This window comes from Branchiostoma belcheri, unplaced genomic scaffold (assembly GCF_001625305.1).
Source record: "Branchiostoma belcheri isolate BF01 breed outbred unplaced genomic scaffold, Haploidv18h27 scaffold44, whole genome shotgun sequence".
In the NCBI taxonomy this organism is placed as follows: Eukaryota; Metazoa; Chordata; class Leptocardii; order Amphioxiformes; family Branchiostomatidae; genus Branchiostoma; species Branchiostoma belcheri.
This window is the reverse complement of record NW_017804065.1, coordinates 854,100-877,425: the sequence shown is the minus strand read 5'-3', so window position 1 is coordinate 877,425 and position 23,326 is coordinate 854,100. Positions and strand designations below refer to the sequence as shown.

The 23,326-nt window shown below is 41.2% G+C and overlaps 3 protein-coding genes across 6 annotated transcripts; 2 read left to right on the top strand and 1 right to left on the bottom strand.

The window, feature by feature from the left end:
* Positions 1 to 272: 272 nt before the first annotated feature.
* LOC109478416 (transient receptor potential-gamma protein-like) lies at positions 273 to 13,235 on the top strand. The gene is made up of 26 exons (XM_019779946.1): positions 273 to 368; positions 1,102 to 1,218; positions 1,361 to 1,422; positions 1,542 to 1,756; positions 1,890 to 1,995; positions 2,099 to 2,325; positions 2,478 to 2,596; positions 2,949 to 3,083; positions 3,358 to 3,446; positions 3,669 to 3,944; positions 4,306 to 4,452; positions 4,624 to 4,752; positions 5,024 to 5,172; positions 5,784 to 5,906; positions 6,370 to 6,504; positions 6,995 to 7,150; positions 7,322 to 7,399; positions 7,712 to 7,851; positions 8,162 to 8,309; positions 8,619 to 8,819; positions 9,276 to 9,380; positions 9,751 to 9,867; positions 10,158 to 10,255; positions 10,559 to 10,778; positions 10,954 to 11,106; positions 11,326 to 13,235. The coding sequence occupies exons 2-26, from the start codon at positions 1,112 to 1,114 to the stop codon at positions 11,677 to 11,679; spliced, it is 3,789 nt and encodes a 1,262-aa protein (XP_019635505.1). The 5' UTR covers positions 273 to 368; positions 1,102 to 1,111; the 3' UTR covers positions 11,680 to 13,235.
* An 884-nt stretch (positions 13,236 to 14,119) lies between these two features.
* LOC109478560 lies at positions 14,120 to 21,546 on the bottom strand. Of its 2 annotated transcripts, XM_019780204.1 has the most exons (4): positions 21,454 to 21,533; positions 20,299 to 20,388; positions 14,933 to 15,731; positions 14,120 to 14,650 (listed from the first exon to the last, which is right to left on the bottom strand). In XM_019780204.1, exons 3-4 carry the CDS (start codon positions 15,709 to 15,711, stop codon positions 14,191 to 14,193), a joined length of 1,239 nt encoding a protein of 412 aa, XP_019635763.1. In that variant the 5' UTR covers positions 15,712 to 15,731; positions 20,299 to 20,388; positions 21,454 to 21,533; the 3' UTR covers positions 14,120 to 14,190. The 2 variants fall into 2 exon arrangements, with proteins under 2 accessions (XP_019635763.1, XP_019635762.1); XM_019780203.1 differs by lacking the exon at positions 20,299 to 20,388 and having other exon boundaries at positions 21,454 to 21,546.
* Positions 16,242 to 22,821, top strand: LOC109478559 (tyrosine kinase receptor Cad96Ca-like). Of its 3 annotated transcripts, XM_019780200.1 has the most exons (11): positions 16,243 to 16,594; positions 17,285 to 17,493; positions 17,708 to 17,862; positions 18,571 to 18,799; positions 19,083 to 19,181; positions 19,571 to 19,764; positions 20,356 to 20,478; positions 20,639 to 20,753; positions 20,860 to 20,956; positions 21,461 to 21,563; positions 21,823 to 22,821. In XM_019780200.1, exons 2-11 carry the CDS (start codon positions 17,304 to 17,306, stop codon positions 22,093 to 22,095), a joined length of 1,578 nt encoding a protein of 525 aa, XP_019635759.1. In that variant the 5' UTR covers positions 16,243 to 16,594; positions 17,285 to 17,303; the 3' UTR covers positions 22,096 to 22,821. The 3 variants fall into 3 exon arrangements, with proteins under 3 accessions (XP_019635761.1, XP_019635759.1, XP_019635760.1); XM_019780202.1 differs by lacking the exon at positions 20,356 to 20,478 and having other exon boundaries at positions 16,242 to 16,594; XM_019780201.1 differs by lacking the exon at positions 16,243 to 16,594 and having other exon boundaries at positions 17,140 to 17,493.
* Positions 22,822 to 23,326: the final 505 nt, after the last annotated feature.

Below are 23,326 nucleotides of genomic sequence, written 5' to 3'. Positions count from 1 at the left end.
TTCCCATGAGGACCAGTGACACAGAAGAAAAACTTTGATGATGTCAACTGCTTTCTCTATTGTGCCTCTACTTACACAGTATTGCACTCTGTCTCCATGGTGATGTAACCCCAAGGGAGCACTGCACATTCAGTTTGAAGACCACATCTCACAAGTTACCAGGAAACCAAGTCACAAAGGTGGTCATTTGCTTTTAAAATTGTTTTCATAACCAATTTCATATCCTATTTTTTGTTCCAATGTGTGGATTTAACATACTGGTTTCCAAATCATTGCAGCCAGATACCGCCAACCCAGAAATAGAGGAAGGAAGAGGAGAAATCTAGGAGGATAGGGTGAAACTCCACTTTTGTACAGGAGTGATTCAGGTGGGTAATGTACAATGTCAGTCTACATTTGCAATACAGTTTTATCTGAGAACATTAAGGATTTTCCTTCTATGAGGATTCTTGCCTTCTTGTCAGTTACCTGGTATGTTCTCAAAAGTGTGCCCGAGGCCGATGGCAAAATGTGTACTCATAGCCTTGGTGTTCTTAAAATACTGTGGTCCTGATTTTTCTCTTTCATCTGCAATGATCTACAAAGCATTAAGTGAAATTTACTGGTGAAAACTTCAAAGTATGTATCTAATGTAACCTGGTTAGAAATGATATCTGGATGATGTATATACTAGTAGGATATAAAAACTATCAGAAGCAGTTCAAGTCTTGCATATTCTTTTGTATTTCACTAACATGCCCATGGCAACTCGGTTGTATGGATTTTACAAAATCAAACTGCTGGCACCAAATGATATAGAATAACTAATTTTGGACCTCTGTATATGCAATTAATCTTAGGATATTGATCTTAATACAATGCTGATTCAATATCAGTGGGCCATATTGAACATGGCCACATATATACATGTATGAGTCTTGATATCATTCATGAACTATTTGATATATTGATTTATTATTCATTCAATCCATTATAGATTTTCAATTATTGATAGTTTTCTTCATTGTTATGTACTAATGGACAATACAGCATTCCTTAGATGCACAGAATCCTCATTGTACTTTTTCTTCTTTTTGACACTTTTTTTCCCCACAAACACAGTAGCTGTAACATGGCAGGGGTGAGACAAGACCCGGTGGGTGCAGAGAGAAGCATGGCCAGGATTCCCTCCCCCACCCCGTCTGGCCTGAGTGTGGGGTCATGTTACAGTGTTAACGGGTATGTTTTCACATCAGATCAGGAATGATTGGATAAGAATGCAGCCAGATATGGCAGAATTAACCGCATTAACTAATATACTGCATGGCTTTCTATGCAATGTTCACAAGTGCCCTAAACCCAAATCTCATACTTTCTGCAGTACTACTCAAACCCTCCTGGACTTGGTACAGACAGCCAAGCAAGACCCAGGACAGAGACCAGGTATCAAATTTATAATCAAACTCATACATGTCAAGTAACATCTGAATTGGACTGATTTGGAATCCTGTGTCAACAACTCACTCTGCCTCCAACACAAATCATTTTACTTTGATATTCAGAAATCTTAGAGAGGATTTACTCAGTGTTGGAGGAGACCAATGGCAGAGCCATGTACAAGGGAGACAAGAAGGGGAACACAGCCCTGCACCATGCAGTGTATGACGACTGTCTTCCCATCCTCACCATCATGCTGAAGTACACTACCAGCCCAGCTTTCACCACCAGGAACAAGAAAGGCATGTCTCCCCTGGACCAGGCATGTAGGGATGGACAGGTAAGGACACACCTGGAGATATGGATGGATGGATGGATTTCAAGCTATTTTGAGTACAGTGTTTGTGTTACATTTCTGTCACAGCATTCAACTTGCTATTTTAATTGTATAATGTTGTTAATCTATTTTGCAGGTAAAAGCCCTGGTTGCAATCCTAGAAAGTGTGACCGACCCAGCCTATTTGCTGAACAAAGCAGACAAGAATGGCAAAACCCCACTACACTATGCTGCTAGGCAGGGTAAGCATGCCCCAAACATTGTGCCAATGCTTTGCATTCTAATTATAAGGTAGACAATCTAGGTTATCCTGTTCACTGATGGACCTGTGTGTGTGTATTTTAGGTCAGCTTGATGCAGTAGGCATCCTGTTCTCCTACGGTGTGGATGCCAAGATAACTGGGGATGGGGAATGGCACAGGACTGCCCTGCACAAGGCAGCGAGGAAGGGGAACTCAGCGATTGCCGACCTCCTGTTGAACAGGTGTCCCAGCCTGCTGGACATGCAGGATGATAAGGGATACACTGCACTGCATGTGGCAGCAAGGGATGGACATACAGACTTTGTCAAGGTAAATATAAAAGACAAATAAGGTATAAGTGTTTTGCCCAATCCCCAGAAAATATATGTGTATGAAATAGAATATGTGCTTAACGTTAGACACACTAAAAACAAACCCTGCATACAGGGAGGTATTGAGTAGTTGAGCTGTTGCTGCTGCAGGCTCTGGTTGACGGTGGTGCGAATGTGGAGCTGAAGACTGATGCAGACTGTACAGCCCTGCAGCTGGCCGTCAGGAAGGGGGAGGACGTCCGCAAGAACATCATTGACATGTTGTCATGGTGAGGGGAATGAAACCCACCACTTCTTTTGATACCTGTGTAGACCAGAGTAGCATGCATAGTCCAATGGTTAGTGATCCTGCCTCTTAAGTCAGGAACAAGAGGTTGTGAGTTCCAGTCCTGGCTGAAGTCGCTCACTTGCACACTAATGGAAAGGCTTGTAATCCTTAGGACAGGACATTAAGCTGCCATCCATTGTTTATTTTACTTCAAAATCGAAGGAGAATATCCCTGGCATGAACCTGTAAATACTGTACAGAGTGTTTGTCTTCTGTCATGACCAAGGGAAGAGTACCTCTTCAGTAAGCTAGAACTGGGTTTAAATAACATACTGTTACTTTCATTTTCACAGTGTGACTGAGGAACCTGCACAGAAACTGACCCACCCTGCACAGGCTGTGGGCATCAAGAACAAGGCCATCCAGTCGGGGGACCTGAGACACCTGGCCTGGGCCCTGAAACAGCCGGCGGTCAACCCTGATGACCTGTAAGTGTTGTTTGTTTTGAATAAGTTCTAAACAAACAGACAAGCAAGCAAACAGTCATTAGACTAACACGTCAGATTTCTGTGTGACAGGCTGAATAAAAGTTCTAAACGGGAACTATGCGGCTCCAGATGTCTTACTGAGGGACGACTGCGTGTGCAAGATGTCGGTAGCTTGAGGAATGAATCCCCTCTACTATATACTAACACGTCAGATTTGTACACCACTTGTGTAAGACTGGGGTGTAAGGTTTGACATATTTGCTTGTCTCTGCAGGAATGAAGACGGTCTGTCCCCACTCCATGTCCTGTGTATCATGGGGCACCAACAAGCAACCAAGCAGATAGATCTTCTCATCAGAGCAGGTAATAACTGTACTACAGAATCATGTCTAGCATGGATTTTTAACACTGAAAATCTCCTTTTGCGAAACAAAACCCTAAAGGATATGTCTTTTAGCAGACTGTTGCCCACCTTTGTGTCAGGGACCTCAGCAGCTGTATAATCAAATACATTATCACAGTATCGGATACTACTACTGCTACAATGCTACTCTTTCCTGAGATGCCTGTCCTGCATTTCTCCAGGAGCCAGTATAAACCTAGCAGACAAGAGATCGTACACACCCCTGCATTATGCCATCACCAATGGACACACAGCGATCACCAAACACCTCCTGACCAACCAGGCCGACCATCGCCTGACAACCAAAGAAGGGCTGACAGCTCTACACCTGGTGGCTGAGAAGAAACACAGCTCAGACCTGAAGATGCTGAACATTCTGCTGCCTTATATGGGCAACGGTGATATCAATAGGCAGGACAAGGAGGGGGACACGGCATTACATGAGGCATGTCAAACAGGTAACTCTGAAGACACATCCACATGCTTTATATATAAATACCAAACTCCAATAGAAAACCACCACAGTTTCAGCACCAAGGAGAAAGCTAGAATGTCTTTACTTGGTTGTCTTAAAGCAACTGTTTCAAAAGTCAAGTAATGAACAGTGCTTAAAAATAGATAGCCTTTTGCAGAACATTATGATTGTAATATTGCAATTTTGTCAGATGTGGTAACATCCATATGCCAGACCATCTGTATATGTCCAGAAGTTAAAAAGCAATACTGTGTCCAAGACACACAACTGACAGCCTCAAAGGCTATAGGACCTTTACCTTTGATGCCTGCTGACTGATTTGCTGATATTTTTGCTGTGCTAAGGCAATGTGTCCATAGTGGAGGCCTTGGTGACTATGGGAGCAGATGTGACCATCACTGATGCCATGGGAAGGACTCCACTACACGAGGCAGCCCTCTGGGCAACAGGGGAGCCAGTCGAGGCTATCATAGAATCCCTCATAGAAGCCGGTAAATAGACAAGACTTTTACACTAAATCAATGGGGTCCTTGGTGTGCCAGGCAGTGGCATGTGTAAATAACAGTAACAAAACATAAGTACGAAAATACAAAACATCCATACACATTTTTTTCCATCTGGAGTAGCATGAATTTGATCATAATGTCTGATATTACAAACAGGTGCAAACATGGACCAAGCTGACAAGGAGAAATGTACACCACTCCACCTAGCAGCTAGAATGGGTAACTGCAAGGCAGTAAAGATTCTCATGTCACACGGTGCAGACCCAAGCAAAGTAGACAAGGAAGGTAAGGATGACAATTTTCTTTGCTGTAGTGCTCAATCACAGTCAATGTTTTTTTGCAGATATCATACTGAAACAACTGCCTTCTACACTGTAAACCTCCTACCTCATAGAGAAACGTTACACTTTTATCATCCCTTTCCACCCTTATCAACCATTAGCAACATAAATTACATAATAATGTTTTTTTTTGTCTATTCCAGCACCCTCCAACATCCCTGGTGATGTCAAATAGGCAAATGTGCACTATTCTATGTTGTGTTTTCTCCCTATAGGGAACACACCGTACCAACTTGTTTTGAGTAAAGGCCACAGTAACTCTGCAGAGATGTTTGCAGCCTTGACCTCCACTCCCGGCGGAGCAGCTGCCATAAACAGTGCTCCCGAGGAGGGCCTCACACCACTGCACAGGACAGCTGAAGAGGTGCCTGAAGATTTAGGAGGGGCTTGTTGTGTTGTGTCCTTATTATAATGTGCCTGAAGATTGACAAGGGGCTTATTGTGTTGTGTCCTTATTATGACTACATGCCAATCACAGTTGTATTCATTTGTTCAGTTCTGTTTTATTTAGTCAGGGTGGCCCATTCCAATAGCAAGGCTTTGCTTTACAGTGGGGTCCTGGATTTGTACATGCATACATGAATCTAATCCTATAGCAAATGATACATGTATGACTGACAAAAATATGACACATTTAGTAAGTTTACATACTAATACAGTTGACAGAGAGAAAGAGCCTAGAAAAAGTTTGTAGCACAAATGCAACATTTTCAGATTCTAAGAATAGACTAGTGGCTTATAAAAAGTTCTTGCATCTTGCCTGCTTCTAGTCATTTCTATTGCAGCTGCAGTACAGTAGCTGCATGGAGGATATGTTCTGTCAGCAAATGATTAGTTCTTAAAAAGGTCCGTCAATAAAGGTCAAAGTTTAAAAAAATATTTGTGTTGTGTAGTATTTGTGTCCAAAACCATCACTATTTGTTTTTACGATGATTGCTTTAGCACAGCTTAAAGCATGCGTAAATGTACCCCCAGGGCAGACCAGAGGTGATGCGTGACCTGATGCTGGCAGGCGCAGACCCAACCATCCGAGCAGGAAACAACATGGAGACACCCATCGAAACCCTGTACCGCCCCTTCCTGTATGGATCACGATATGTAAGCATCAACCATGTCTGCATGAGCTGATCTTCATCTCATTAGCAACAAGAAACCTCTTAGATATGAATTTCTTGTTTCATTCATTATTGTGAATTTCTCGCTGATTCTATCCAATAGATGCTTTTCCGACTCCCAAGACAGGAAATAACTTTCTGGCTTTTTTGGGACCTTGCACCTAACTACTCAGCAGTGTCCTTGGTGTACCTAGCATGTGCCAATAAGTAAGAAACATAACCAAGCACAAACAGGCCTACTAAAAACAATACCTTTGCACATGGAGGTAAAAACACTGTTAGCTCTTTCGCACCTGAAAAACTGCAAGTTAAAAACAACCTAGAATGGAAAACCACCACAGTTTCAGCACCAAGGAGAAAGCTAGAATTTTTTTCCTTGGTGGTCTCAAAATATTGTCCGAATCTGACATTGAGCAGTTCTGAGAAAGTACCATCTTCTCCTGTAGGACCATCAGGTTGCCAATGACCTGCAGGCAGCAAAGATGCTGTGTGAGACCCCAGCCATCCTGGCAACCCCCTCCCCCATCCTCACAGCCTTGCACCTCCGAGACGTCTTCAAAGAACTGTCACATGTCAAACAGGTGTTATCTCATTCATCTTTGTCCTGACATTGTGTAATAATGGCACTTTTACAGTTGGTTTCCTTTAGTCACTCAGCTGTCTGAGCAACAACTACCAAGTAACAATGCTACAAGACTTTTCTACATTTCGTACAGTTACAACAAAATATTATTAATAGCAGTATACATGTATGAGGAACATTGTTTTCATGTATGCATGATTTGGTGTCCATTTTGGAATGTTGACTAAAACATGTTGATGTGATAGTTTGAACTTTTATCTGTGCTCAACATGGTAGAAGTCATCTGAGACAGGTTTGAGAGGTAATTTCCAACTCAAAAAATGGGCTTACCCAAATTTTCATGGATGTCTAATTCCTTGAAAAAGACTAGAGTTGAACTTTCAATTTTTGTTGTTCATTGATAAATCAGTTTTTTTGTGTTGGAAATTGCAGTTCAAGACCATGTTGATGTGATGTTGACTAAAAATGTAGACTTGTGTCATCTACAGGACATCAGACCCGACTACAAGGACCTTGCCCGTCAGTGTGAAAACCTGGCAGCAGCACTGTTAGAGGAGTGTTACAGCATGGACCAGGCCAGGGTCATCCTACTGGACAACAATGCACACATCTTCAGACTGGCATTCTCAAAGAAGCACAAACAGGTACAGTGACAAAGATTTCTGACAGGACACTAAATGAAGGTTAAACATCCTGGTAGAAGATCAGTTTTAGGGTGATAAAAGAATCTACAGTATCACAGTCATAGTCAGTGAGGCCTAAAGAATGTACAAAGTATGATTAAATGTTGTTATGTTTGTACTTTTATTCCACAGTTCATGGCGACCACCTTTGTCCAGCGGTTGCTTCGTGAGCTGTGGTACGACCGACTCCTTCCCATTGTTCAGTCCAAGGTAGTTGTATTTACTATTTGGTAAATAATAAATGCAAATCTTTTTACTGTTCTTAATTTGAGATCTCTGGCATCAGTTTTAATCAACTACATGTACATGTACATGTACATGTACAATGTTATATCACTGATTGAAGTCTCAGAGCCTGATTTCAATGTTGTAAGTTATACCTCAATTCAGCTTTATTATGGCTGCTATTGTTATTGGATGTGATCTTATTGAAATAAACTAATTGATTGATTCATTCATTCATTGAATCATTAATTCAATAATCCATTGACTGATTGGATGATGCATTAATTCCTGGGGCAGCCTGCCTGGATGCTGGTTCTCCTCTACATCTCATCCCTGATCCTGCTGCCACTAGCAGGCCTCGCATACGGTCTCCTGTACATCTGTGGTACATGTAACATTCCTGCATGTGGTAATGAAGAAGGGACAGGCTGTTTCAGGTAATATTGCTTGTTTGTTACCTTTGCCAAGAAGGTCATTTGTTATTTGTTACCTTTGCCAAGAAGTTCTCAGTGCCTTGTATGGGTGGAAGTGTTTGTGGGTTTCTCTGTGGACAGCGTTACTCAAGAAGTAAAGGGATCTTTATAGGATTTGGGATGTAGGTAAGTGTACGCGTAGGCAAAACAGAGGGCAACTTTCTACATGGTTCTGCAACAAACATTTTTTTTCATTGTTTACACTTCAATAATTAAAAACTGCATCCATGATAAGAGTTTTAAACATTATAGTTTTCTTTCTATTCCCTGACAGATGTAAATGGAAGGACAACTTCCACAGGTACTTCCGCTTCATCTTTGTGGACTGCAGACGTAGTGCACTTATCAAGTTCTGGGCCAACCTCATGTCGTATCTGGTCTTCATCTGCATCCTGGTTATCCAGTGTGGGCGACCCTTCCAGGTTAGAGCATTTCCTGAATTGGTTTGTTAGAACCTTTGTTTTCTTTGAAATAGTAAAATTACAGAAATCCAAGGTCATCTGTAATGGTTCAAAGGTGCCTAGAAGTATGTATTACCACCCATTCCAAATGAGAGACTATTGATGAAAACAAATATACATAGTAGTTTTCATTAAAAAAAAGTGCAATAAAAGTGAAAAACACAAGTTAAAGACTCATTACACCTGTACCTGGTCCAAGCTGTCAGAAATCTAAGAAAAGAAATGATTCATTGTTTCCTGATGTCTAATGTTTTGCTGTTCCCCTGAAAGGTGAATGCCCCCCTGGAGGCGATGGACTACCTGTTGACACTCTGGCTGGCCGGCCAGCTGCTGCAGGAGGCCAAGCAGATGGTGGAGGCGCCCAACTTCCGGCTGTACATCACCAACTCTGCCAACTCTGTGGACCTGGTCATGTTCCTCCTCCTCATCACCATCACCTTCTGCCAGGTCCTCGTGGAGCTCACACGCCAGGTCAGGGGTCAGGCACAGATGTGGCATCACATGGTAGTTTCACAGCTGATGTGGTATCACACCATGGTTTTATAGCACACATCACAGTACAGACATGGTGTCACATAATCATAGTTTGATAGTCTGATCATCTTCCTCCTGCTTATGATCACCATCAGCTTCTGTCCTAGTGAAGCTTATATGCCAGGTCAAGGGTCTACATACATCACAGACATGATCAGTTTTACATAATTATCAGATAGCATGCATAGTTCAGTGGTTAGTTATACACTGCCTCAGGACTAGGTGAGTTTGAATCCTGGCTGTTGTTACTCACTTGCATGCTACTGGAAAGGGTTAAGCAGAGACGATAATCTGTGGTCCACAGTTCAATAAACAAACTTTTAAGTTCAAACAAACAGAGGATTAACCTGCATGCCCTCTAACCATCCTTTTGACCTTCTGGCATTACTGCAGCTGATAGGTGATGCGACAGTAGCGGTGGATCTCCAGATTGTGGCTGAGATCTGCACAGGTCTGGTAACCATCATTGCCTTCATGAGACTGACCTACTACATCCAGGTAAGCACTGCTTTCTAGATAAGATAGATTAAGACACTTTCAGCAGTAAAGCAAAGAGTATTTGTGAATTTTTGACTGTTATATTTCTTCTGTCTAATAGTATGTATTTTCCAATGGTTCACATAAGGCAACAAATATGCATATAGCAGGAAATAGAAGGCATTGCCTGGAGGTGACCAACTGTCTTTCCAATTACATCTATCACAGTATGAATGTGTCTCCAATGTGCCTAGCATATTATGGAAAAAAACTACAGAAACACAAGCAAACACACAAACATGCCAAAAACAAAACCCCATACATGGTGGCAAGTAGAAGTTACGAGATTGGTGTCCGTGGCCTCACAGAATATATTTGCCCTGTCCTGTAGGTGCACGAGACATTTGGTCCTCTCCAGTTGTCTTTCATCAAAATGATCAAAGATGTGATCCTGGTCCTGATGGTACTGATGGTCGTGCTGATCGCCTTCAGCTGTGGGGTGGTGGAGGTAATTATAAGAGGGGCTGAGGGTTTGTGGTTAGGGTTGATGACGTTGAATCTAAAGGTTCTGGGTTCAAATCATGAAGGGGTTGTTTATTTGTTTATCTATTTGCACAAATAAGAAAACATAAAGAGTGAGCAAGGAAATGCGTAATATATAACTGTAATATAACATAATATAATTATAGTGCAGGAGGTCTTAAGCCCACCATCCTAATAAAAATATTGAAATACAGTACAAGAAAGAAACAGACAATTTAATGGTTAGCAAATAATGATCTGCCATCTGTACCTCAGGTGTACTCCACAGCAGTGTTGGCAGGTATGAACATCACAGAGAAGGCTGCAGCTGTGGACCCCACCCTCCCTGCTGGGGTGCCTAGTGCAGTTCAGGGGTGAGGAAGAGGAAGGAATGATCTTATCTCAGAGTCTGTGTGTGTGCAGGGACACATTACAAAGTCCCCCAGCCCATGCCATATACTATAATTATAAGACACCACAATCAGAGGAATACAGACATAATACTCTCATACCTCAAAGTACATCAAGTAGTAAATAATACCGGTAGTAAATCAAGGAATGACTAGTCTTGACTTTTCCCTGGATTCAAAGGTAATGAAACCTGCATTATTGATTGATCTTACTGTTCCTTTCCTTTAAATGCTTTCAACTTTCGTATGACATGGTCTTCATGGGAGTAAGATTTTTGAGATATCCATCCTGTTTAGGATATCCTCGGTCCTTCCTGAGCTGTTCTGGGCGCTGTTCGGCCTGTCTGACATCAACAACTTCAGAACCAGCTTCCTGCCAGCTAACTACACGGGCCAGTGCCTCATCATGCTGTACCTGCTCATCGCAGTCATCGTTCTGCTCAGCATGCTCACGGCCAGGATGAGCGACACTTATACCACAATCCGGGTCAGGACTCAAATAATCTTTTTAGCATAACTTTAAAATTACAAATAACACGCACCAGACAAATCTTACCTGCACCTCACAGGGTTTAGGAAGTATTAAATGTAATTTGGTGTACGTGTAACTGAAGATCTATTTGAGATGCTTTCCAATATCTTCCCTTCTTCCTGACATTCAGGAAAGCGCCAATGTGGATTGGAACTTTGCACGTGCAGAGTTGGTCATGGAGTTCCGTGCATATGATGACCTTCCTGTGCCCTTGAACCTGCTGATGGGACTGCAGACGTTGGTGACATCAGCGGTCAGACTTGTCAGAGGTTGTCGTAGTGAGGTGAGGTGTCAACTGTTTGCCATTGTTTACCATACAGACATTAAATTTTTGCAATTATTTTCAAAAATGTTACCGAGGTAACTACAAGCAAATTCTTATCCCATACTACATGTAGTCTTGTGTGTGCAGGTAATTTAGTCTCGTAGTACGTTTGTTGTTATATAGTACTTGTAGCTTGTACAAAAGATTGTACAATAAAGAGCAACCTATACTTCACAGGAAAACGATGACGGTGACAGTACATCATCCAAACATGGGAACAGTTTCAAGCTCCCATGTTTTGAAACATTTGATACCGACCAACCCTCCACAGCTGAGGAAATCTACAGTGTGATCCGCAAAGAGTTCACGCTGCCCAGCGAGGGCTCAGGGGTCAGCCAGATGGCCCATGTCCAGGACAAGATGACCACCAGGTTACAGAAACTGCAGAAGGACATCAACTCTGTGACCAAGGAGGTCATCAAGGCAGGGATAGCAGATAACAAGGAAATGCTTGTGCTACAAGGCAAATTCTCAGCTTTACAAAAACATGTACAGCGGCGCGCAAACAAAAACAAGCTTAGAAAGAAGTGATTTGATGTGGAATTCTACATCTGATTACATTTCCACATGAAGAACTGTAAAATACTGTAATAGAAAATAAATCAAGCAAATGGATACATGTCAGATAGCATCCACTATCTTTCATCAGTGACTGAGAATGAGGCTCATTTAATGTAAATAATACATGGATATCTAACCTTCATCAATGCAACTAACTATATCCTGAAAAAAAAAGTATTTCAAGACGAATTATAGATATAACCGTTAGCTTGGTGGTTTCCTGTTGCATGCATGCTCGTGGTGTCTTGGATTAAGAAAATTTTAGTAAATGATGATACAATCATATACTACTGTGGGGAACAAAGATTGACATCAAAATAACAAGACTGCCACAGATTTCATGGGAAGGCTATTGTTGTAGAACAATAAAAAATGATGTGTTCCAGAACAGAACGTGGCCAACATAAATAGTTGTCCTTGGCCACAGCCTGTGATTTAAGTTTTTTCTCTCTGACCAGCGATTCAAGAGAATTTGTGGACTTTGATGACAGTGGCAAAGTCAACCAGTCCTCATATTGAGAAACACAAAAAATTATCTATTCATCCAAGTTAAAATCAAAGGAACACCATTGTTGAAAAACAAGAAAGGCAACCTGTTCCAGAACACGTTGTTCTTGACAACATGTGATTCAGACCCACTGGTGGCTGTTGTACTCGACTCCTACCAGTGACACAAGAGAATTTGATGGACTTTCAGCATTGTAAAATTCTTGGTTGTGTTGATTGTCCAAGACAAAGCATCCCAGATATGTCTACTCTACCAGTGGTCAGATCCAATGTCAGGCTTGGTGACTGCGTCCGTCACCTGGCTGACAGCCTGGCGGATTTATCTTGGCTGGACAGTCACGAGATCGACAGAGAAGTAGAAACAGTGTTGGCAAAGCCTCCAGCACCTCGAGTGCACCACAACATTCAGCCAAATGACATCAGCAGTGATGACAGTGAGTCCGACTTGTCCAATGATTCAGAGTCTGACTCAGAAGACGACACTCCACCTAGCTTGTCTGAAGATGAAGAAACCAGCTCGGACAGTGACGGGCACTGCGAAGATTCAGCACCATCTAATGTTTGTGAGACTACAGAGATCCCAGTTGCCAAAGCCCACTGCTTGGGTGATCTGATGAGAAGGCAGGAGAGATACTTGTCACCAAAGCTGCATTCGACTTCATTTGATGACGATGCTTCTGATGCTGGTTCTTCTTCAAGCAATTTCGAGAACGTGTACAGCATCTCATGGCTATTTGGTGAGGATGAGCAACACAATGATGGACACAAGACATTAGAGTCATCTGTACCACAAGTCGGATCCCTCTCCTCAGAGACTGGGAAAGTCAGTGTCCAGTTAAAGATTGACGTCAGAAGTCTAGAGGCTCTCACTTTGGTTAAAGGCAGCGTCAAGACGGGACAACAGAGATTCGGCAGGAACAAATCATGGCACCGACGGGCCTGGAAACAGCTGAAAAGGCTGTTCACCTGCTGTGTTAAGTCATCAGAGGACTGATTGTAATGATGGACACTAAATGAATGTAGACGAGTAATATATTTTCATTGTACAGATACAGAATTTATTCTATAATGGCAGAATAAACATCAGTTGTCAGATTTTCTGTGTGGTGTCTCTTATTTCTGGGCTCAAGAACCCATCCAAAATCTGTGACCCTAGCATGTCCAGATAATGGGATATTATCAAAACTGGTTGCTGACAGAGGTGGTCATTGACCAACAGTGCAACACCACGTCCTGGATTCTAGGTCATGTTATTATGGGACCATTGAAGGCCATTATGTGTATGTATTGCTCATCTCTCATGAATATGCATACGTTATCTCTCACGTAGTTGCATAACATGCATTTCATTGTGTCAATTTTCACCTAAGGCACCAACATGTACCTGCCAAAAGGATGAAAAACTATATCCGCCGATGCGCCATTTATCCACATGCAAACTTCAGCACAAAAAAGCCAGCTCTAACACTGTCTTTTTTAGTTAATTCCCTTTGTCTTCTTACTTATAAAAATTATTAATGCAACCTGTTCCATTTATCAGTGCAATGGATATCTACAAGTCACCATCTGTTTGTTTAGTTGACCGTGTGGCTTCTTTGGCAAGTGTAATTTTTGACTGTCAAGTGATGGAAATTGTTTTTTGTAAATGCCATTACTTCACAATGATTACATTAAAGGTGATCTGAATAATAAGTTCTTAGCAAACTTACACAAAGTTAACCTTATCACAAAAGCCATTTAAATCCAACAATATTCATGCAGAAATTCTATTTTTCACAATTTAAACACATGAAAAATCTGGGTAATAACCAACAGCAGATATCTACATGTATACAATACATGTACATGTACTTCATTTTCAAATATATCTTGGACACAAAAATCCAATAAACAACAATTACTAGCAGCATAAACAAAGCAACCTGGAAAACACACAAAATTGTCCCTCCAGCCAGCTGTCTGGAGAAATGGTGGCTACCTCCTGGCCAACTTCTTTCGGGGACACAAGGATGAACTCAGCATGCATGAACAGCATGCATAAAAATCCTGTGAAATTCCTAAAATTCTTGAAGTGAGCAAAGAATATACTACTATTAGTATTAGGCTTGCCCCTGAGGCATTGCCAAAAAAACAAACATATTCCTCAAAGCTTTGCCCTGAGTCGTCTGATTGGTCCATAGATCCATATCTCAGTCGAACCCCCCTTTCATTCTCTCCTTCCTCCTTCTTCTCTAGATGCTGCTGCCGTGCGCTTGTCTTGGTTGACTCGATCTTGCCCTTGGTTGCGGACAGGTGGGTGATGAGAGATTCCACCATCCTGAGGGCCCGAGACACGTCAGTGGCCAGCGGGGTCAGGTCCGGCTGTGACCGGTAGTCTGCAATAGCCATCATACTGCAGGTGGCAGCGACGCCAGTGCAGAAATGTAGGAACCACCTGTTAAAAAATAGGAGACACTTCTATAGTCTCTTCAAAGACGAGCTGACAAAGACTGCATCCTGCTTTTCCTTGTGCATGTTAACCTGAGCGTATTATTGCCTGAACACAATATCATCATCCTGATTCTGTTGTCACATTTTCATTGACATAAGAATCTATTTTGTTTAATTATGTTACTCTTTAGTTTCTAATAGAGGTTTCTGTTAGGATCCATGGCATATCTTTGTATTTCTTTGTTTTACTTTCTTCGCAATCAAAAGAAATTTAAAAAAGACTTACCTTGTCCATTCCTCCACCATGAAGCTCAGTGTACCAGTGAGAGCGCTGACTGCAGCATTCATCACAGCCAACCTTCCCCGGCTCATGCGTGTCTCTGCAACTTCCTTCCGACTCTTTGTCACGCCCTCTTGTACATTTTCCAAAGCATCTTTAGCAACCCGCAACTGTTTCCCATACTGATCTACTCGCAAAGAAAACTGTTCTGTCTCTGCCAGAAACATTTTGTATCCTTTTTCTGTCTCAACCTCTGTCGACAGACTTGCCACCTCTTCCAAGTGTTTTTGCAAAGTTGGGAGAATGTCTCGGACTTCGGTGACGGAATCCTCCAGATTCTTCAAGTCCGTAGGCTCGATGACAACTTCTTGAGACAGCCCAATAATGGTCTTGACCTTGAGAAGCAGTTTCTGGACCAGTTCTATCACACCCTCCCAGTCCATGTGCTGTGTGTACCCAGACAGCCACTGGGAATGCTTTCTCTTCTGTCTGTAGGTGACAAAGTTAACGAGGCTAACGACATTCTGACTCCTGTTGATGAGAGCTTCCCGGGACTGCTGGACAAAACTTGGGTACCTGTCTGGGTGTTCAGCAATGTCTAACGTTCTCTCGATGATGATACGAGCTGCTGTAATGTACGGGCTGGGCACGAGTAGAGAAGACACCTTCAGGAACTCCTTGAAGATGGAGACTGTCTTGGAGAAGTTATCTGTGATCTTGGGATGGCTGCCAGTATCTAATGCCTCATCTGTATCCACAACCTTCTTGTTCTTCTCATCTTTCATGATTTACATGTATCTTGGAGCTGGAAAACAAAATATTCTCTATTAAAAAAAACTTCTCTATGATAATCAAAAAGATCTTTTAACCTCTTAACAACATTTCCACAGGGCCACATCGGTCTCATTTACTGATGGAGATCGATGGAGAAAGCGGCCAAAAATAAGAATGAAAAATCAAAGGAGACATCTTGTGATGGACCCAATAATTGATTTGTACCACAGGGACTACAAAGTCAACAACTTCCATGTAGGTATATATACGAACTACGATGTAAATGAAAAATTATGTACTATATTTGCCTATGTCCATGTTTGGAATAGTATTGGAGTCATACAGTGTATATATAGAATTTTTAACACATTTGACAAACTGTGACTGCAAGAAAGGATATTAATTCCTGCTAACTCTTAAGAATGGTTAGTTCAAAGCATCCTTTAATCCATACTATTATAATGGTAATAATGTGCATATTCATACCCAAAGGGTTAAATACAGTGTCTAATGCATCTGTTAAGTGTATGTGGTCTAATGGATGAAACACTAATTTAAAAATACAAATTAAATTACTAAAACACTAATTGTCTATATACTAGACTGAGTATGAAAGTATTTGCCTAGTATATTTATACACAGTATATTGCAAGCAGACAGCTGAACCAACCCAACCCCTTGCAGCTAAAGGTCATTCTCTACCCTCCTACTGAATAAGTGGTCCAACAGGTTTGAGACAGATTAACCTTCTCCCTGCTGCCTAACCTGGTAACCAACACAGATTTGGTGACAAACAGCTACCTTAGCAGACTGAAGGTTAACTCACACTGCCACACCTTAGTCACCCCGCGACCTTACAGCCGACATTGTTGGGAGTCTGTCTACACCCAGACGGTAAGGAACTTGTCAGCCACTTTATGATTGTATGATTTTAGGATATATTCTGTACTACAATATTAATTGTTTTTAGGATATATTATGGCTAACCCCACTACTGGCCTGCACCTAATTGTGATTAGTACTGGTTATGACAGACAACTGCAGCAGGTTTGAACACATTTCACAACGAGGAAGTAAGTTTGGTAAAAAGTACAAATCAAAAGGTATTTGACTTAAGAGCTGTGAAATAATACGATACTAAAAGATCGTTAAAAAAAATTAGTTTTCCAACAAACACTGTAATTTTGTTATTCTGTTGTTTTTAATCTAATTGTTCTACTACAAAAACAAGATACATTGTATTTGAGTACTAAATATATTAGTCTGGGATTATATAAGTTCAGACGAATATAATGCAGGTGTTTGTTAGTGATTAAAACGAGAGATGAGCATAATTGAACTGTGTGTGGAAGTGTAGTGGAAAATTTTGGGGTACTGATCTCTTTTGACATAGAAGTCTGATACCAGTAGCTTCAATATGCTCTCTGAACCTTTCAGTGGTTAATTTAACTAGCTAGGTTATTAACTGGTCTCAATGGAAGACAACATCCTATAATTGCGCACTTGGGTTTACATTAAACTGTTTCTGACTGGACAGTATACTGGTAGTCCACAGTCTAACTGTAATAACTCCCATTTCTGCAGTTCACACATAAACAGCAAGATGTCTCAACAAAGCAATGAAACTACAACACTTGGAACTTCAACTCCCTTGTCTTCAGCCCAGCAAACCTCTACAAAAATGACCACAAACCAAAGACCAACTCCTGTGATGACCAGTATTACCAGTACTGAAGCCTCCCCCAGTCTGAAAGCAACACCTGCACCCTCAGGTACAGACTGGGTCGCTATAGGTAAGTACATTACTATCCAGCTATCACTATTCAATCAAAGGAGCACTAAAGTAGGTCTTCTCTATCTACATCTGTAATTACATTTATTGTTGTGTGAAAGTCCTATCCTTTGGCAGAATTTCATTTTAAGTTAACAATTTAACATTAACTATGCAATTGTTCACAATTACATGTTTATGCATAGTGGTGTTTTTACTTTATCTTGTGTTGCTAGGTGTTGCTATTGGTCTGAATCTACTGGCCATCGCTATCATTGCCAGTTTATACTGTTGGTGGAGAGCTAGAAAGAGGAGAAGACAGGAATTAGACAGATCTCCGGTTGGTCTGGAGTTGGGACATGACAACCCGATCATCCCGCGGCCGTCTGGGGTAATCTGTTTCTCAAGTTTGTTTGTTTGTTGGTAAACTGCCTTTAGGTGTAACATACTAAAACACAGTAAGGTGGTTTGAGACTTGCAATGGATTTTCTGACAAAAGGGCATCAATATGGCAAAATGATGAGTAATTTTGCTCCAAACACCATAGCGGCTATACTTTGCATACAAAAAATTTACTTGCGAATCCGGCAAGTACAGGGGGATATTCACTTGCCCGAACAGTACTTTTACTTGCCCTGGGCAAGTGGGCAATAGGATTTGTCCAACCCTGGGTCACTCTAGGGTAATCTGTTTCTCAAGTTTGTTTGTTTGACATAACTGGTAAACTGCCTTTAGGTGTAACATACTTAGTACAAGCTGGGTAAGACTCACACCAGATGGACCCCCACTACTCTTTTTTATGAGTGTTCTTTTGACGTGCTTAAGGTGTGGCTCTCCTCAAACACAGGAGCTCCAGCTTATGTACATGTATAGTTTGTCCCATCAGAGAGGTTATCCCTAACCAGAGGATTGTACATGTAGCAACACAATATCAAATTTCTTAAAGAAGCCTAACATATGATAACTGTAGGGCAAAGTCTATTGAACAGCAACAGATCATATCTTAACAGTCTCACAGGGTCTTACACAGCTTGAACCTACGGTACAAAACTGGTGTGTTAATGCCAACAAACTACAATTACACCTTACTCTCCCACAGCGTCAAGTGAGGTCACCCAGCCAAGACTACGTGAATGACCTAGTGCCTGGCGGTCCCAGGCCATCCATCGCTGGGATTGCAGACGGTTGGGAGATCCCGGAGACTAACATCCACCTTCAGACTGAGCTGGGGAGTGGACAGTTTGGTAAGGTGTACAAAGGGGAGGCCTACGGGATCGACCGACAACAGGAGTGGAGAACAGTGGCCATAAAGACACTTAGAACAGAAGGTATGTCAGCATGTATCAACACAAAATAAATCAGGCAACTGGATAAATTCCCTGAAGTGAAGAGTCAGATGTTTACATGTGTAACATTTGCTGGTCTTTTATCTCTGAGGACGAGTCTAAAGAACGAGTGTAACCTACATATATAAATCTAAACTTCTGTTACACACCTCAGATACTAAAGAAACACAACATTTTTCCCAGCTAGATTCTGCAAGACTGAACATTTTTCTTACCTACAGAACCTCCTAATAAGCAGCTTGTGTTTGACTTGTCCCATGTACAGACCAGAAAGCCCAGGATGACTTTGTGAAGGAGCAGAGAGTGATGAGTAAACTGCAACATGGACAGCTGGTCAGGATGCTGGGATGCTGCACTACATCAGGTACATATTCTGTCTGCATTGTACATCACGCTGCACTACTTCTAGCAGCCCCTAGAAGCCTGATGACCAACACCTCTAAGTAAGGAGTATCAGGAACATCTTAATCCTGAGAACTGTCTGTTACCATGGTGTTGGAGGCTGGGAATGACTGGTTTCCGATATATATTAAATGATGAGAATCCCAAGTTGGACTAATTTTCACTGAGTGATAAAGAATTGATAAAGAATCTTGAGTGGTAATGATTCTCTTGAGTTAGCGGCAAAAGGTCACAATCTGTCAGAAAGGAGATCCAATCAGCCACTAACTTTTTGTGAATGGATGCAAAGCAGCATAGGTAAGGGGGCAAAGTCCATCATCTCTGATTATCTAAATGCTGTTCCCTATCCAGATCCGTTGCTTCTCATCATGGAGTACATGGAAAACGGTGACCTTGCCAAGTTCCTGAGGAAAAACCATGATGATTTCCATAGTGACGGGCCCTGCCCTGGTAACCATGGAGGCCAGCTGTGCCTCACCCCCAAACGACTGGCCACATTTGCAAATGACACGGCCAGGGGAATGGGTTACTTGGAAAGCAAAAAAGTGAGATCTGCTACCTTTTTTAGAACTGCTTTCAAGAACACATTGTCTAACTATGTTACGTTGACAAAGGTTAGACATCCAGGTAAACAATATTCCTACTAGAGACAATTCCAACCCTACTAGTGGATGAATGTTTATGATAGTGTATATAACTGTTTGACAAGATTTTGGTTAAGTCTAGTGTTTGGTTAAAAATTCTGTTTAAAAATCAGCAAGAAATTCTGTTTAAAAAAAATTACCAATTTCAGAACTGGTCTGTGTTCCTACATTACCAGTTTCTTCTATGGGAAATAAAGCTTGGCTTAAAGCTCAAGAAGTTGTCTGAAAAGTAGAGGTTGCTAGTGGGTATTTCCAGCTTGCATATTCAGTATTATATTCACTGGTGTAGAATTGTGATATGAAACTCAACCTAGCAGTATTAAGCACATGGGAACTGTAGTGTGCAGTAGTGACTGTTAGTCAGGTTCACATTTAGTGTTAAGCTTGTTCAAGTTGTTGTGTTAAGCTTTAGGAAGGCAGTAAGGAAGCTCTCACCATTTGTTACAATTGAAACTGAAACAACACTCAGACTGTTTTCTGTGTTGACCACAGATTGTTCATCGGGACCTTGCAGCTCGTAACATCCTGTTGAACAAAGACTACATGTGTAAAGTCAGTGACTTTGGGCTTGCCAGGGCCATGTATGATGCTGAATCTTACATGATTCAGGATAGGGTAAGGCAGCAACATTGTACAGCATTCTTTGTACATACACATGATATGTATAGTCTTGAGTATTGATGTTTAATAATTGTTGCCATACATTGGCAAATAAGGTTGTCAAGCAATGAAGTTCCTCCCTCACTTACTCCCCCCCCCTTTTCCACATTATCAGAGCCGACCTCTGCCAGTGTTCTGGATGTCTTTAGAATCCCTGTATGAAGGAGAGTTCACCACCAAGAGTGACGTGTGGGCATTCGGCATAGTGCTGTGGGAACTAGCAACACTGGGTAAGTTAATTACTTTAAAAATTTGTTCCATTAAGAATCCATGTACTTGATATTAACCTTCAGGCACAAACTTGCAAATAAACTTTCTTCTGTGTGACATTTTCAGGAGGACGACCCTATCCTGGTATGGATGCGATGCAAGTCCAGCGGGAGCTGAAGAGAGGCTACCGCATGCCCAAACCAAGGAACTGTACTGAGGAGATGTGAGCCTTTACCTTTAGCACACTGACATACATGTACATGTAGCTGTTTGGCTAGTAATTCTCAATTGGTCACAAGGTTAGGCAGCTGGGAAAAGGTTGAAAATGTGAAATACAATTTAGTTAGTTTGTTTGTTGTTGGTTGGATAATTGGGTGTTCTTATATTCTTAATAAGAACAGAAAAAGCTCTTCAAGAGAAGAAAAAATTACAAGGATATCCAATTAAAAAAGGAAAAATTGAAAAAACAAAACAACAAAACAATGCCTTAGTCTATCTGTGAAAGACACATGTAAAAGCTCATATTTAAAGATGAAGAAAAAAACAATTTGAGAAAGAAAGAAATGGCAACAAGAGTTATGATAACAAATGGAAAAAAAACAAGACTTGTCTATCTGACAACATACACAAGCTGATCAAAATTGTTGTCTAAACATCTAAATGTTTGACATAATCCTTTAGATTTGTTGTTTTACAATGTAAGTAATAGTTTCATCTGACCTGACAGGTACGTGTTGATGCGGTGGTGTTGGGAGAGAAACCCCGACCGTCGCCCCACCTTCCGCCAGCTGGTCGCTGAGACAAACAAACTGAAACAAGACAGGCCCAGGGTAACTCATACACACTCACATAATTATGGCTGTCACAAGAAGATATAGGTCACAAAAAGTCAGGAATTTTATCTTTCAGGAATATTATCAGTTAGAAATCTCAAAGATACCACTAACTCTGTGCCACCAAACTACATGTGTGTGTACAATCATGTAAGTGCTGCAAACTTATGCAAATTTATGTAGTTGACGGGTGACAACTACATGTACCAGTAATGGTAACTGTATTAGCTAACAGTTTTGTTTTCAATGCCTACAGCCCAGTGTAAGTGGCAGTACTACTCAGCAGGATTCAGGAAGGAAACAGTCTTCAGCTTCTGCCTCTTCAGTGTCTTCCGGACGGAGGGAGTCTGCAGATGTTTCTTCAGGACGAAGACAATCCTCTGACGTTTCTTCAGGACGAAGACAATCCTCTGACGTTTCTTCAGGACGAAGACAATCCTCTGACGTTTCTTCAGGACGAAGACAGTCCTCTGACGTTTCTTCCAGACGTGAATCCAACATCGGCCGTTTTGATGTGCTCTTGGAGTAAATCCTACCTGCTGTAGTAGCTTAATTACTGACCTGACCAGTCTGTATTCATGGTTACAGGGTTGGGCAGTAGGGAGAATGTTAAAGGAATGGACTCTACATGATTTGACATTTACTTTTAATTTTTTTGCTTGGGGAATACAATGTACAAATGTATATAGGTGCACAGAAAACATTTTGAAAGGTATTTGATCTTAGAAAAATAGTTTGTAAAATAAATGTAATTGAAGACAGGTACCGTATACAATCTTAAGATCAAGATTCAAAATTTTTTTGTAGAAACAATGTTTTGTCCTCATAATTTTACAATATTTGCTTTTTTACTTTACAAAAGTAAATTTACCTTGAGCCATGTTGATTCCCAAACTGGCTGTTCACTGTGACATCAGATGCTGTCATGATGATTACCTTTATAAAAAAACTTTGACTTACTAAACCTTACTTACTTACTTACTGGCATACCCTTAATGCCAGGCCCATTATATATGGCAGCAACAACCTGGAGTTTGAAAAATTATCATTTGATGGTGTGATGTTCAATAACACAGGTGAATGGTGTGTAATTATTGTGGCACGAAAGGTGCACAGTTATGTATATTAATTGAATAATAGAAAAAATTCATGTACAACTACCACTACTAGATAAGTATGATTGTTGTTGAAATATAATCAGAACACATTTCATCTTGACTTGATGTTGCTGTTATCATTTATTACCTTTGCCAGAAGGTTATGTTTTTGGTAGCATTTTTATGATTGTGTGTATGTGTGCATGTGCATGTGTATGAGTGTGTGTGTTTGTGTGTGTGTGTGTGAGTGTGAGTGTGTGTGTGTGTGAGAGAGAGGGAGTGTGTATGTGTGCATGTGTGTGTGTGTGTGTGTGTGTGAGTATGTTTGGGGTTTAGCACAATAACTCAAAAAGCTAAGGATGGATTGTCATGAACCTTGGTAGATTAGACCTTGAAATGATTAGATGTTGGGCCCTCTGGCAGCTTGTTATCATACTGCAGCAATGTGGTAATTCTAGTTTTGATATCTATGTGATCTAGAGTCATGAATTATGGATGGTAGAATTCTTGTAGCTGACCTATTGCTGCCAATCAGATGTTTATCTGAACTGTAGTCAGTAATTCAGCTCCTTGCAGCTAAAGGTCATTCTCTACCCTCCTATTGAATAAGTGGTCCAACAGGTTTGAGACAGATTAACCTTCTCCCTGCTGCCTAACCTGGTA